The 15,191-nt window shown below is 40.3% G+C and overlaps 3 protein-coding genes across 3 annotated transcripts; 1 reads left to right on the top strand and 2 right to left on the bottom strand.

Moving 5' to 3' along the window:
• Positions 1-54: 54 nt before the first annotated feature.
• On the bottom strand, positions 55-3,642 carry pdap1b (pdgfa associated protein 1b). Its single transcript, XM_068337033.1, has 6 exons — positions 3,499-3,642; positions 3,096-3,187; positions 2,657-2,755; positions 2,280-2,401; positions 1,946-2,097; positions 55-1,059 (listed from the first exon to the last, which is right to left on the bottom strand). The coding sequence occupies exons 1-6, from the start codon at positions 3,509-3,511 to the stop codon at positions 1,004-1,006; spliced, it is 534 nt and encodes a 177-aa protein (XP_068193134.1). The 5' UTR covers positions 3,512-3,642; the 3' UTR covers positions 55-1,003.
• Positions 3,643-3,911: 269 nt separating this feature from the next.
• bud31 (BUD31 homolog) lies at positions 3,912-6,404 on the top strand. Its single transcript, XM_068337309.1, has 4 exons — positions 3,912-4,245; positions 4,900-5,022; positions 5,434-5,600; positions 5,897-6,404. Exons 1-4 carry the CDS (start codon positions 4,152-4,154, stop codon positions 5,945-5,947), a joined length of 435 nt encoding a protein of 144 aa, XP_068193410.1. The 5' UTR covers positions 3,912-4,151; the 3' UTR covers positions 5,948-6,404.
• A 237-nt stretch (positions 6,405-6,641) lies between these two features.
• Positions 6,642-14,321, bottom strand: smcr8a (Smith-Magenis syndrome chromosome region, candidate 8a). The gene is made up of 3 exons (XM_068337102.1): positions 13,313-14,321; positions 10,886-12,637; positions 6,642-9,694 (listed from the first exon to the last, which is right to left on the bottom strand). Exons 1-3 carry the CDS (start codon positions 13,912-13,914, stop codon positions 9,235-9,237), a joined length of 2,814 nt encoding a protein of 937 aa, XP_068193203.1. The 5' UTR covers positions 13,915-14,321; the 3' UTR covers positions 6,642-9,234.
• Positions 14,322-15,191: the final 870 nt, after the last annotated feature.

Raw genomic sequence — 15,191 nt, 5'->3', positions numbered from 1 at the left:
TTCATTATAATTCTTCGTTGTTTTATTATACACCAAAGAAAGACTAAGACCAACATAATACATATGATACATTAATATGGTTGAGGTAATGATAAATCGTGATCTTTGTCAGGTTGTATATGTATTGTTATGAGAGTTTCTTTCAAAACATTAAAAATCTCCATCATACAGAAACTGTTTTGTGAATGATAAAAGAAACTTCTCTGAAACAATTTAGGCACAAATTTATGCATGTACTGTATTTCTCAACCATACTGAGGAGAAAAACACATAATTCTAAGATTTTGATGCAATCAGTTCTGTCTGGTTCAGAAAATCAAAGAAGTCTGCTCCTGCTACGACTTCATACTGATATCATTATCTTTTCTCAATCAAATCCACATCTTTGTCTGAGCCCTTTAATCTATCAGAATATACTCTGCATTAATTTAACGCATCTCAATCTGTGTGTACTGTAAGAATCTACTTGTTTTTGTAAAAAAAATTATGATTCATTTTATTTTCATATCAGTGTACCTGAGGCATATAAAGCCTTCCAAAAAGCAGTATCAACAGTATTCTCACAGGGAAATGAGCAAATAAAGAAATTTACAGTTTATTACTGACTTGCTCATATTAACCTGACATGTTTTCATGAGTCTATTATATACAATGTAAAATCCCCAAATAAACATAGTGGCAAAGCTCAGTTTGTAAAGAGGTTTACCATGATAAAGTACACCATTTTAATACCATGTACATGTTAAGTTGGAAGAGTTTCATTCCTAGTGTACATAAAGAATGCTGTTTTCTCAAATGTAGCTTTGACTGGTAGAGGGATCAACAAGGTCATTGCTCCATGCAAAAATCCGCACAACCCCTCTCCACTGGTGATCATCAACCATTTTCCAAATGGTCACATGATACAGAAATGTCAACATCATAACTCTTCCTGTAAAAATAGTGAAACATATATTGCGCAAGTCCATGACCAGGTGAAAGTGCCTCTGATAAATACTGTGCATCATTTCAACGAGAGAGAGTTTATTCCTCTGGCCGCTGCTGCTGCTGCATCTTTTGCTGTAAGCAGAAAATCAAAGACAGATCATCAGCATAACTCTGGACATGTCTGAGCACAGCCTCTATAAGGAATCACTACAAACTGCTGTTCTTTCTTCACCAAACTGTTCTCTAAGCCTTGTTCTACTAATTGCTTCTATGGCAATGCTAAGTTTAACATTCTGACATACCAATTAAAAAGGGGATGGGTTTAACCGTAAGACTCAAGATCTTTTGTAATTTATTAGGGCTGACATGGGTTGGATTCTATATGCAGACCTTTTTCTGCATTACTTTGTCCTATTCCTAGGGCGGCAATGGCTAAGTTGGTAGTGCGGGTCGTCCAATTATTGTAGGATTGGCAGTTTGATTCCCGCACCCGCTCTCCTACTCATTTGTCGTTGTGTCCCTGGGCAAGACACTTTACCCTCTATGTGTGTGAATGTGTGTGAATGATCGGGTGGTGGTCAGAGGGGCCATTGGCGCGGATTGGAGTGAATGAATAATGGATTCACTGTAAAAACAACTTTGAGTGTCTAGAAAAGCACAATAAATATCTAATGCATTATTATTATTACTCGCTTGTATTTCCTGTCATACCTTCAACTGGCTCTCTGAAAAAGAGCTAAAAATGACCCAGAAGAAATGAATAAAATGTTTAACTTTTTTTCTCTCAGGAAATTGGCTTTGATCTCATAAAGACTCATAAAAGCTTTTCATAAATTTAGTTGGTGAAACAACAAATCTTGCTGATAGATTTCATTACAGGTAATAATCAAAATAATTTTTCAGGTCTTTAACAGGGTTCATATCATATAGTTTTACATAATATAAGATTTATATGCACTCAGCATTTAATATGATAAACACTGTACATAATAACTGCTTTATTACATTCATTGCTTACCTTTTTTCTCCTCTTCTTTCTTTTTTGCTGCCTCTTCTCTCTGTTTCTTGATGATGGCGAGACGAGCAAGGTCAGCTTTGGCCTGGTCTGTCTTCCCTGCCAAATGCATCTTCATGTAGCGCTCCTTTGCTTTCTGCTTCTCAATTTCCTCTCTGCACCAGTGTGTTTGTGTGTGTGTGTGGGGTGTCAATGCGTCGAAAACAACAGAAGGAAAGTCATGTAAGAACTAGAGACTATCACTGAAAATATTTTAACAGTAAAGTTCATAACATGAGTCAAATCCCATCATTGTTAGAATGTGACTCATGTGTGTTTTGTGCCAAAAATGACAAACCTCTCTCTCCTTGATAACTGCTTGGGCTCATCCAGCTCAATCTGTGTCACTTTTTTGGACTTCTGAGTAACTCTGTTGGGGTTGTCAATTTCTATCAAGCCCTGCACACCAGCTCTCTTCCTCTGCAAACACACAAAGACTTATGAAGCTTACATTGAAAACATCAAATATAAGTGAACAACAAAATGATCAACCTTGTTAGAAATCACTGCACAGCAAATTTCTAACAAGACAATTCGGTCATCCGATCCTTGTTGTTTTTGTTAATAGAAATTGATCACTAATCTCAGTTTTGCTTCTCTGACAAGAAATGCCGTCTTACAAAGAACTGTGTGGTAAAAAATATATCAAGAGTTAAAGCTACAGTGTGGCCATACCTGGGAATTTTCATCATCACTGTCTTCTGATCCTGATGCAGGTAGCTTCTCTGCCAAAGAATTTGGAGATGCACCTGCCTCCTCCCCCTCCTGCTCTTGCTGTCACAATTAAATGAGAGATCACAAATAGGACAACATCATTATGACAACCAGTCAAACACATACAGCTACATTAACATCTGCCAAGCAGGTTATTGTTCCATCCAAAAACCACAGCTGATGATTCATATTCCAGTTTGTCTCTTGTAGCCTGTGATGTGCTACTGAGTGTGATCAGCAGATGAACTGCTTTGGATCTTACAGGGGCACTTAGAACCAAACGCAAGGGCAAAAACAACCAAATAAAATCAATTAGTTTCAACCAAAGATACTTAATTTTTGTTCTTTTCATTTACCAAACGCAAGGGTTTAAACCATTTCAGATGGACGTTCTACCAACCTTTTTCCTCTCCTTCTCTTCCTTCATTTGGGCGTCTATCTCTTCGGGGCTGGTATACGTTCGCACTCGACCTTTATGGCCACCTTTTCTACCTGCAACGGTGACGACGATACAGAAGATGACATCACACACATATTTGCTAACACGTTGTGTGGTCGCTGAGAAGACCAGCGGAGAGACTGGTTCAAAAACAGGTCAAAACAAAAGGAAATATACTTTCAGTGTTTTCACTGATTTAACACAAGCCAAAGAAAAAGTTAGCAAACACTACATACGTTATACTTGTTCAACACGGCGCTTGGATAGCTTACTGTCGGGTGGCTAACAGCAGGCTAGCATTTACACACACACAAAAAAAACAACAACTCCGAGAGTAAACAGCGAAGTTTAAGAATATTCTTACCTCCTCTCGGCATTTTTATAAATAAAGTCTTTGGTTATACACCAACTGTCGCTGTCAAGGAAGCACTAACATGAATAGTATGAGTAATTGTATAGTATGAGACCAGGAGCAACGCGAACTGACAGCTGGCTAAACTCTCAGAAGAGATGAGCGTCACTGCTCTTAGTAGTTCAAATATTTGCCTGTGTAAAAATACTTCTATATAAAGGATTCTCGAGTATTTAGAGAACAGTTTTGACCCTTGACACAAAATAGTTAATGTTTTTTTATAGAATATATTTGGCAAAACGGAAATTAATTTTGAAAAAGTATAGCCCTAAAATATGTTCTTTATTTTAGGGCAATTTTTTAGTCTGCTAAAGTGATGCAATATGCCATGTACAACAGAGACGCAGTCATTTTCTTTTATGTCCACCAGACGATCTGTTTATCCACATAAATAATACAAGCATGTACTCGTGTTATGTGTGGATAAAACAGAAGATTTAATGAGTAATTAAACAGAATAGTGTGTTTATTTCTCACAATGACGTTTTCAAGAGACGACGGTGCTAAACGGGCCCCCTGGTGACGTCAAATTGCAGCGCCTTTGGTTCGACAGACAAAACGAAAATACCTTCGCTTTTGTTCTAATTTTTACCAAACATTGCAATATGCCCAAAGTTAAGAGAAGTCGGAAGCCCCCTCCAGACGGCTGGGAGCTCATTGAACCCACTTTAGACGAGCTGGATCAGAAAATGAGAGAAGGTAAGCCGGTAGCGGGTGATTATCAGTGATGTCGTTCGCAGTACTTTATGTAACGTGCCATTTGTAGTATTGAGATAATTTCAGCCGTCATTTTCGGAATTTTATCAAAATACTTACATATATAAATTTAGTTTTTTATGCATATTGGAAATTGAGCAAACTAGCTGATTCGTACGGATGAGGCAAAATTGTATTACGGCAATAAGATAATGTGTTGTCTTGGCTATAGAAAATACGAACGCAAGGCTTCGATATTGTGCTTTGATGTTGATTGTGTCCACATATTACTGATGTTGGTTCTTATTTCCAAGTAAGGAAATCTTGTAATTTACAATTATCTTAAGAAAGAATTAGCTCTATTTGACTTGCGGGAAGGTCATGTAATATCCAGGCCTTGCTGAACAACATCTGTACACCAATGATTTTGTGCTGAATATAAGCAAATTCTTTTGACAGATTCTAAATTCTTGTGGGTAATATTATTCACACAACACCAGGGGCTGTTAAAAGATTAATGTACTGCATCAAAATTGATGTTACAGTATTATACATTGTAGTATCATATCTAGGTGTATTAATAACCTAAGTAGGTGCACCATTGATTTAAATTCTGCCAGCCGAAGCTAAAAATCCTAATTTTTCACTGTGTTTCAGCTGAAACAGAGCCACATGAGGGGAAAAGAAAAGTGGAATCCCTTTGGCCTATTTTCCGTTTGCATCATCAGAGAAGTCGATATATCTATGATCTCTTCTACAAAAGAAAAGCCATCAGTAGAGGTATAAACAGAATTCTTTCTCTATTTTCCTTTGTGTTTTATGTAATCCCTCCTTGGTTGTGTGTATTACAGGGGCCTGTGCACACACCAATATGCATGCGTGTGATTGATAGACTAACAAAAACTAGAGTGTGTGTTCTTAATTTCCCTTCGGGGATTATAACAGTGTATTAAATTAAATTAAAAATTAAATTCTCATTTTTAAAATATCTTTGATATTGTATATACAAACATATAGGTCTGAGAGTTTGCTTTTGTATTCAAGCTGCACAACATTTGCTACTGTCAAGACTTTTCAAATGTTCTGTCATAGTTATTACATTTCAGACAATTATTTCCATCAGACATATCAAACATAATCATAGTTAAACTATTTGGGCCTGATTCTAGACCTTTGCATGCCCCCTGACAGAGCTGTACGAGTACTGTATAAAGGAAGGCTATGCAGATAAGAACCTGATTGCCAAGTGGAAGAAGCAGGGATACGAGAACCTGTGTTGCTTGCGTTGCATCCAGACACGTGACACTAACTTTGGAACCAACTGTATCTGCAGAGTCCCCAAGAGCAAGCTAGAAGTTGTAAGTCTTTCAGAATGTTACTGATTATTATCTGCTTTTATCATTATCTGCTTTGATCATTTGCTTTTATCATTTTTGAAAAATTCTGGAGAGATCATGTATGAAATGTGTCCAAGGCTTAAGTTGCACCTGGGTATTACATTATACCCTTTGATGAACAGAAGTTATGTAGTAAATATCAATCAATAAATGAACGAGTGACATAAAGGAAATACAAATGGATGGATGGATATATAGTGATTACCTTTGATTGTCCATTCTTTTCATGCGTGTAATCCTTTTTTTCCTCTCTCCAGGGAAGGATCATTGAATGCACCCACTGTGGATGCAGAGGATGTTCTGGTTAATTGCAGTTTTTCTTGCCCTCTGTCCATTGAGCATTGGGTCTGAAACAGCCGCAGTTTGTCACATCCACAAAGTGACATTGTCTTATTTCAGTTACCTGCATCAGAAACAAATGGCTGATATCTTCAATATCATCTTCAGTTTTCCTAATAGGAGTCATTATTTGGCATTTACCACAGGGAGCAAAGGAAAATTATCCGAGAGGGGCCAATTTGTATGAAGTTTTTTTTGTTGTTGTTTAAATAAGTTTTGTATGCCCGTAACTCCAAACATAGGAGTAGTAGTACATAATTATCTGTTTTTGGATCAGGCCTGTCTTGCCAACAATTAGGATCATTTTAAATTCTACTGTTTCATGGTAAGAAGGCAGAGGGGAATTCATTTTTGTTTCAAATGTAATTTTTAAACCATAAAACTCCTTTATTGTTGTCCTTGTTAAATCTGAAATTAAACCATCCTGATTTACTTGTGCCTTTATTTCATAATACAAGTATGGGATTTGTGATTTATCAGTGTTAATCTACTAGTGTAATTAATTTTAGCAGTAAAAAACCCATTTAATTAAATAGTATCTCATGAAATAACTTAATGTTTGTACATTTAGTTTTTATGAAGTAGTTAATTCAATGTCACTTTATGACTGCAAAAATGCCTTAAGTCTAGATTGAACCCAAATGAGGTACCTATCTGTGTGGAGATTCCACTTGTTCAATGGGCCCGACTTCTTATAATCTCAAAACACAAATATACTGTATGTATCTGCAACTCATTATTGCCCAAAAGCATGAATGTGGGTGTGAACAGTTGCCACTGCGTGAAATAAGTATATTTTCCCAAACCCTAACAGCTGCTAAAAACAACAACACTGCTGCGTGTGAGAAACATGAAATTAAGTTTGAAGGCTGAGCTGGAAATCTGCTTGTTCACTGCATGCATTGCACACTCAGGACTGTTCACTCAGTCCCTGACAATTAATGTTAAGAGTGAATATTGTTGCAAATGTGCAACTTATCGACTGCTTCCTGTCAGTCCAGCACCTTACCTTCAGCTGCTCCAGCAGGACAATTAGAGGTTTTCACAGAAAGCATTTATTATTCACGCCACCGCAAATGTCATGGCAACAGGAAGTCACATCAAGTCTGTTGTAGTATTTCATGTTTAATATTTCATGCTGATCTATAGGATGCACTGATTTGTTTCCTCCAGTATCTCAGTGAGCTCCAGTATGATTACCTCAACTCTTGTGTTACCCTGGTATCCACACAAAAATGCAAGGGTGTAATTTAATGGAATGAAATTCATCAGCATTATTTAAAACCATGAAAACATTCATAACGTGCTTTATTAAAGTCACTGGCAACACTGCAGTTCCAGTGCTTGAGTGAGCATGACATCTCATGACGAAATACAAAAGGTAGACATGATATGGCAACATAAGGACACTGAGTGACGACATGTTAAGCACACTGTGGTATGGCTTATTTAAATTACATTCACCTTTTTGCATTAGGAGAATAACGCCTAAAAGAAAAAAAAAAGTTGAATCTGAGCAAAAAAAAAGGATTTAAGCAGTCAAGATACAGTATGACATGTGGCAAATGAATCATTAAGCTCAAATTGCACTAAAATAAAACAATTAGTGGAATTGAAATATGTTAATATTTTTAAAAAACTAAAAATTAAAACATATGCCTTAAACACTTGTCCTCCTTTGTAGCAGAAGGGACAGTAGTCATGAGCCCACATTGTTTGACCATTCACATTAAAACCATGACCATGCAGTCACAATAACAGCGACCATTCACATAATTTAAATAAAAAACCAAAATCTAACATACTACACAAGGTTCTTCTATATCATCTCACTGGCCAATGTGACATAAGTTAAAAAAAAAAAAGATTTCATACCTTTGAAATTCTTTCTGACCCTCCAAACTGGAAATATGGTGTTTTCTCAGGATGATGGTCAAACACCACATATTTCCTGAAGCAATAACTATACAACCAAAAAGTTTTGTTCACAGTAAATGATATTCATGTGCATAAATAATAAGAATTTGTCCTTAATGGAGAGTCAATCTTAAAGTTGCTTGTGTTGGCACAGGAAATAAAATTCTCCTTAAATAAAAAATAAATACAACCTCACTGTGTCAGTGGCTTCTCTCTAAACTGTTCTACATCTGGTCCAAGTCAGTTCATCCAAATACAATAAAACAAAAAACGTTATCAATACAACGATTCACCCCAACATAAAACAGTCTCATGCTGACACAACACTCTCACACAGACAACTGATTTTCAATACATTTAGGTTAAGCAGCTTTAAATGTTCCAGACTGTCAGAGACAGACATTGAAAATGCTCGCCAGCAGATAATATTGGCAAGTTTAAGCTGCTGTTACATGGGTGAGTGTGCACATAATGTTATTTCTCAGGACATGCAATACAACAGAAAGCCATCTGGGCCTAATTGTCACATCAGACACTCTTTCTCATGCATCACAACCCAAAAGCAGCATTTTGGGAATGTTTACTTCATGTTTGCTCTCGAACGTCACATCTAGTTACTTAAAATCAAACATTAACACCTCTATTTGAAATGGAACGGATAACTATCCGTTATTGAAGGAATGTGTTTCACGATTCATTCAAAAAAGAGGAATCTGAAGTGCAAACAGAAAAATGAAAAGGAAAGGCTTCAGGAAAGGTTTTGGCTTTTGGAAGTTGCATTTCTAAAATAGGAAAGGCGTGTCACAAAACCAGCTGTAATGAGCCTTGGTGGTGATAACAAGGTGTCACGGGCAGAAAATGTCACAAGTTTGTTAAAGCTGACAAACTTTTACATACAGGTCAGATGATATCACAGCAAACAAACTTTTCAGTGAGCGATGGGTGTTAAACATAACTGATTGGACCATCAAGCTCTTAGACCTGCACACATGACAGACAGCCATTCTGGATCGGGTTTTGTAAAATTTTGTTTGTGTATTAAGCCAGTGCAAGTAACATTTTTCCAAAGAACAGGAAAACACACTAATACTTATCTGTGTTTGTGAGTGCATTTGTCCCAAATTCACATTCGCTGACATTCACAAATCACTCTGTCTCCATCTTCCCTGAACTCAGTGGCAAGAGCAAAACCATAAGAAAAAGACAGCAAGGCAAAAATTAAATAACAAAATCCAGAGCTGGACCTGTAACTAAAAAACTTCATTAAGATTCCCTTTAGTGAAGAAACCAAAGGGTTTAAGGTGATTTCTGCTGTTCGGAATGTCTCCTCCCAGTGTAATTAGATTTTGTATAAAACGCTGGTGGTGTAGTTAAAACTAAAACAAGTCGATGTGGCCATGCTGGCTTTGGCGGGCCTTAGGTACCGCTGCGCGATGAGATGGCTGAGGTAGAGCAGAATCCGACTGTCCTCCTCACCGAGCCCCAGCTGCTCCTGCAGAAAGCATCGCCGTCGGCCCTCCACCACCTCGGGCCCCTCGGCGAAGCTGACCGGCAGGTGGAGGTGGTGGGTGAAGGTCAACAGGAAGGCCCTGGCTGCCAGGCGACACAGCATGGCCTGTAAATGAAGGAAGTAGGTGGAACCGCGACGGATGTATGTTCGGTGATTGGATATGTTGGCCAGGAGGTGGCCTTGATATAGAGGACAGCGCAAAGTCTTCTGGTCCACATCCAGGATGGAGATGTAGCGGCTGTAGCGTGACAGCGAGTAAAGCATGCTGGAGCCCACGGGGGACGCCACTCTGAAGGGGACAGACAACAAATTTATTTCACAGTTTACAGCTGAAAGACAAAGGTTGCTGCATTGTGCACCGAACCCCAAAGTAGTGCAGCAAAAAAATATGAACCAACCACATTTACAGGAAGCTGTGGAGGACGGGCCAAGACATTTCAATTTTTATAAAGTAGTTATATCTGAAGAAAGAATCCTCATAGGTAGAGAAACGTGTATTTCTAAGATATAATTTCGACACAGAAACCTCCCATGTAGATTTGTATTTGTCTACATAGATGTGTTCTACAATAATAAATCAGGGGTAAAACATTTGTTATAAATCGATAGTGTTGTGTCTGACGTTGTCACGATTCAGTAATTTGTGGCCACAGCAAAGGGAATCTAAACTCTTCTCATGTTTCCTCTTGCGGTGAATACAACATCAGTAGCTGTATAATATGAGACTCTGGAATCAAGAGGAGGCGAGGTTTGCCTTCCATTAGCAGCTAGTGAAAGAGCAAATATTTTAAAATTACAATGTTGGAACACCACAGGGGATTGAATGCCCTCTTTAACAGATGAAATGAAAAGGAGAAAGACTGATGTGAGGCTAGAGGTAATTAAATATTTGGTTGTGTGAGTCATTGAGCAGTGAGTCAGAGCAAATGATTGATTAACAATAGAGTCATGTGTAATATAATCGAAAGACGGCAACACCATGATTCTCTAACATTGTATGTAGGGTCCTGAAGGTTATCTGACTCAGGCTCAGCGTTTCAGTAAATCTACATATGTAACATTAAACTCAACGTCACTATTTCCACAAGACAAGGCTGAATGCTGTTAAGAATTTATACTGTAATGCAGTTTACTGTATATCAAAATTAAAAAAAGCTTCCCCCAGATACATGCTGTGTATTATTGATAAACCGTTGGACGTTTTCTATCTTCTCCTAACAAAACAACCTTGTCCTACTTCCACAAATGTTGGTTCCACATCTGCTTGGTTTCAAGCAATCCATTGCTGACAATGTTAAAACGTCTTTTACTTCCAGAATTCGTGTAACAAATAACATATTAATGCCCTATTTGACATTTTATGTCTTGCAATGTGACTGTTGCACCTGTCAGTGAGAAGAAACATGCATTACTCATGAAGACCAGTCAGTGAAATTCACAGTCAACAGTGATTTAAAATACTACTGAAAAGCATGATTACCTTTGCAATCCAATGAGTTTCCACCTCTGCAGGTCGTTGAGTGTGAACGGGCAGGACAGCCAGGCCTGAACCCTCTCCCCACAATTCCCAGGACCCGGCACAAAGAGGGCCAGAGCACCAACCAGCCGTCGGACCCTTCCCTCGTCTGCACCGAGCACCACCAGCGTTCTGCCACTCAGCAGACACCACAGGGCTTGCGTGGCAAACGGGTACTGTCGCACAAACCTCAAGGCACCTTGTCCGGCTTTCTTTTTCTGACGCAGCGTCACCGCCGCCCCGTAGCCGAGAGGTGACGCCGCCCGATCGGAGCCCGTAGAAGCACTCATGGTATAGTCTGACCCATCCTCCGCTGAGGTCCTGGACACTCCATCTCCAAGGAGACCCACAGGCAGCTCCAGCCCCGCAGCAGGACTTCCTGAGGATGGAGAACCAACCGTATAATCATCCTGGAGTGGCAGTAGGGCTTGGGGCTCCTGGTTGACCACCAGGTTCTGACAGGGCTGCGATTGGGAGATTTGTTCAGGGTGAGGCCCCGACTCTGGGGCAGAGGCCTCGTACAGGAAACCATCTTGAGCCATGCAGCACGCCGTGTCCACTGGAATCAACAAATCCGACTCAATCTCACAAGTTCCGTTAGCGATTCCCTCGGACTCGTCATCCCTACTGGCCTCCGGCTCAGACATCACTTCCAGAAGAGACACAGGCGTCTGGTCGCCTTCATCCTCCCCAGCGGTGGTCTCAATGTCTTCACTGCTGCTCTCCCTTTCCAGGTCAGTGGTCAGATCGGAATCAGGATCGGGGGCTTCTGACGTTGGATCCTGTCTTCTCTCTGCTCGACTCGTCCCGCTCTTATCGCTGCTGAAGCTTCCTTTGGTTTCTTCTGAGCTCTCCTGGGTCTCCAGTGTCTGCTCTGAGGGGGAGGACTCCAGATGGGTCTCAACAAGTCCAAGTTCACACTTTCTTTGCGATTGGTCAGTCTCAGAGGCTGGGTCTGGAGGAGATGGAGATGCCAGATCATCTAGCTCTAAAGGTTCTGGTCCGAGCACAATGGGAGGTGGATTTAAGAGTGTATAGTTATCTACAGCATGGTTCACAGCACAGAACGGTCTTAGTGTCCCCCCTTCATCTTCATCATCACATAGGTCTTCCTCAAACAGGAAGTTGGTAACTCTCTGCTTCCTGCGTAACGCCCTGTCCAGGCGGCGAGTGTGCAGGTAGCTGAGGTCTCCTCGGAAACTCTTCTCCGTCTCCTTCAGGAGCTCCACGGTCGCCTCGTAGAACGTGCTGTCGCACAGCTCGAGCAGCGTCTTCAGACGCTTGTCAAAACACTTGGCAGACTTCGCTTTGATCAACTGTGGAGTGTAGGAGGGCCCGTGTTTGACATCGCCCTCACGCTCGACATCAAATTCTCCTTTTCCTCCCTCATCATCACCGTAACCCGGCCCATCCTCTTGTTTGTCCCTTTTGTCACTGTAACTGAAAGGCTTGGCAAGCTGAGCGTATTTGTCTAAAAGCTCCTCGCACTCATTCAAGCAATCCGTGATGCACTTCTGACAGGCGACGGCGTGAGGGTCTCGACGAGGATAGTGATGGTAGGAGCTGATCTGCCTCAGGAGGTCTCTGTGTTCATAGATGCTCTTTTCCACATTTGCAAGCTCATTGGCTTTTTCCACAGCGTGAGGGGAGTACATGCACTGAGGCCCGGCCTCTCTCTGCAGGCCCTCCTCCCTCTGAAGCACAGAGTGAGTGTACCTGAGAAGCAGAAAATGAGGGAATGTCATTTAAAAAAATAAGATGTCTTCTTTAAGAGATGCATCAGCAGGATAAAGATTACAACAGGAAACAGTGAAAATCTGTGGCTGTGGGATTAGATTCTGGGATCATTATCCAGTTATGTTAGCTGTGTTAGCAGTATGCATGCTAAAGAAGGTGCCACTGATTGTTTGTTTGGGAGCTGCACAGTTTTGTTCCAAACATTGTGTTTGGACCAAAACTATTAAGCTACCAGACGGACTAATATAAAATTCAAAAAATGACGGATCCCCGAGGATCAAATCTGATGATGCCAGAGATTAGCTGACTTCTTCTCTGGTGTCAACATTAAGTCAGAGTTTGTGGTTTTAAATGTAAGGACTCATGGTCATCGCGAGGAACTACTTGGATGTTTACCCGTACGACAAGTGGAACACCAAGGTTTGTGTGTGTGTGTGTGTGTGTGTGTCTGTTTCTTTGTGTATATAAATAAATAGATTACTAATAATTACAATCTTGACACAAATTGTGTGTCAAAAAAAAAAAAGAGAAGGAATTCCACAAGGAAGCACTGCTGAGGTAACAATTCTATTAATATTATTTGACAGATTATTGAATTTTCATTATTGAATATTGACCCCTATGGCAGTTAAAAGGCTGAAATGAAGTTCTTACTCGAGGTCCCGGAGTTTCCTCTGGAGCTCCTTGGCGAACGCTCTCCTGTTGCCGGCCTTCAGACACTCGGAGGCCTGAGAGAAGCGAATGGACAGCTCCTCAAACTGCAGCATGATTTTCCTCTCGTCTGCTGACACGTACGCCATGCAGAACGGTCGCACGAAGCCTCTCGCCTCCAGATCGTAAAGCGTGAGATGATGGACGTAGGCGAAGGCGCCTTCCTTGGAGTCCCCCAGGACGACTCTGGAGTCCTCCACAAAGCTGAGCCTCGGGTAGCCGGTTCCAGGTGGATGACCCACAAAGGAGGCCTGGTAGTCCACCGACATGATTCGCAGTGAGAAGTAGTTGAGATCGAAGGTTCCACAGACTTTAGGGTCTTCAGGGATGGTGAGGAGAGGCTGAGGGCCCACCTGCTCCGAGAACTCAGAGATCAGGATGAAGTCTCTGGTGAATTTGGCAAAGGAGGTTTTGGCCCAGGGGTTGAAGTCGGCCAGAGGATGGAGGGGAACAGAGAACTCCTTGGGCAGAACCAGGGGGTCAGGATTGGTCTCGCCATATTCATCCTCTTTAGTAAAAGCCACCACGTCAGGTGAGCCTATCATGGTGATGTTGTTGGGTGAGGCATGAGAAACTCAACACGGTTCAGGAATTCTAATCAGTCATGGAAAGATGGAGACAGTCCACAATAAAACCTTATAATATATGGAAGACGGTCCCTAGGCACCGGATGAGATCATGTGTGGCAGATGAAATAAAAGCAGCCCCAGTGACAGAAATATAACCAGAGGGACTGTCATTAAAAGAAATGATCTTGCGCCAACCACCAGGTCCGAGCAGGAAGCAAACCATTCATGCTATGCCCAGAATAAAACCTCCATCAGGGTCCACGCGGCGTCTCTCCTCCCCGGCCTCCTGTCGCCATTGGTCGCGTCCGACACGTACCTGAGTTCCGGGTTCGGATGCCGAACGTTGGTTCCGCACAAACACCATTAACGCAACGGGCATTATAAGTCATTTTTGCATCCAGAGACAGCCGCCATGTTTACAGAGGTGCCTTAGTCCGGTCATGTGACCAGTCCGCCCGCCCCCCCCCCGCCTGGAGAAATTCCACCTCGAAATGAGAATTTAACATTTATTTATTATTAAATTTATTATTAACACTAGTACTGGAGTTAATGTCTTAAAAATATCAATTCCCAACACATCTGAAAGTATATTATTATTTCTATTTCATTAATTCGGGTCGCTGTTGTGATGTGTTTCCGGTAGGTTTTTTTTTCCAATTGGGCATTTTGTGTGTCATCAAGTTCCCTGATAATCAAAATAGTTTATAAATTATAAAAATTTGACTTTTTCGCCCACCAGGCCTGCACATTTTTTTTTTTAAAAATACAGAGCTATATCCTCTCCATGCTGTAAGGAATACATTTTTTTAAAAAGCATAAAACGAAGTCAGCCTTGCAAAATATAGTTGAATATATGTTTGTATTAAAATACACTTTAAAAATATCATGTTTTCAACTGCATAAATTGTTGTTTTTAAAAAAAAAACATTATAAGAAATAACACAGACGTCAGTATATGTAGGTCCATGCTCATATAAAATTTTGCGTAATGGAAATATTTGGGTATATAAAATTTACTAATTTCCCCAAATTCCTTCCAGAATCAATAAAGTATTTTCTACTTGTCTATTTCAGGTCGTTGAAGGAAACCTTCTGATTTAGAGAGAATATTCTTAGTATATAAATTACATAATGCTATTCTTCAAATGTTATTGCAAATAGTGATATTATCCAAGATATACAAATACAAATAACCAATCTGAATAAAACTTTGGTATTATCAATGAAACCGATTATTTTTTGTACGTTTCACT

The sequence above is a fragment of the Antennarius striatus genome, chromosome 16 (genome assembly GCF_040054535.1).
Source record: "Antennarius striatus isolate MH-2024 chromosome 16, ASM4005453v1, whole genome shotgun sequence".
Taxonomy (NCBI): domain Eukaryota; kingdom Metazoa; phylum Chordata; class Actinopteri; order Lophiiformes; family Antennariidae; genus Antennarius; species Antennarius striatus.
Note: the sequence above shows the minus strand (reverse complement) of the source record. Positions and strands in the feature narration are given on the sequence as shown.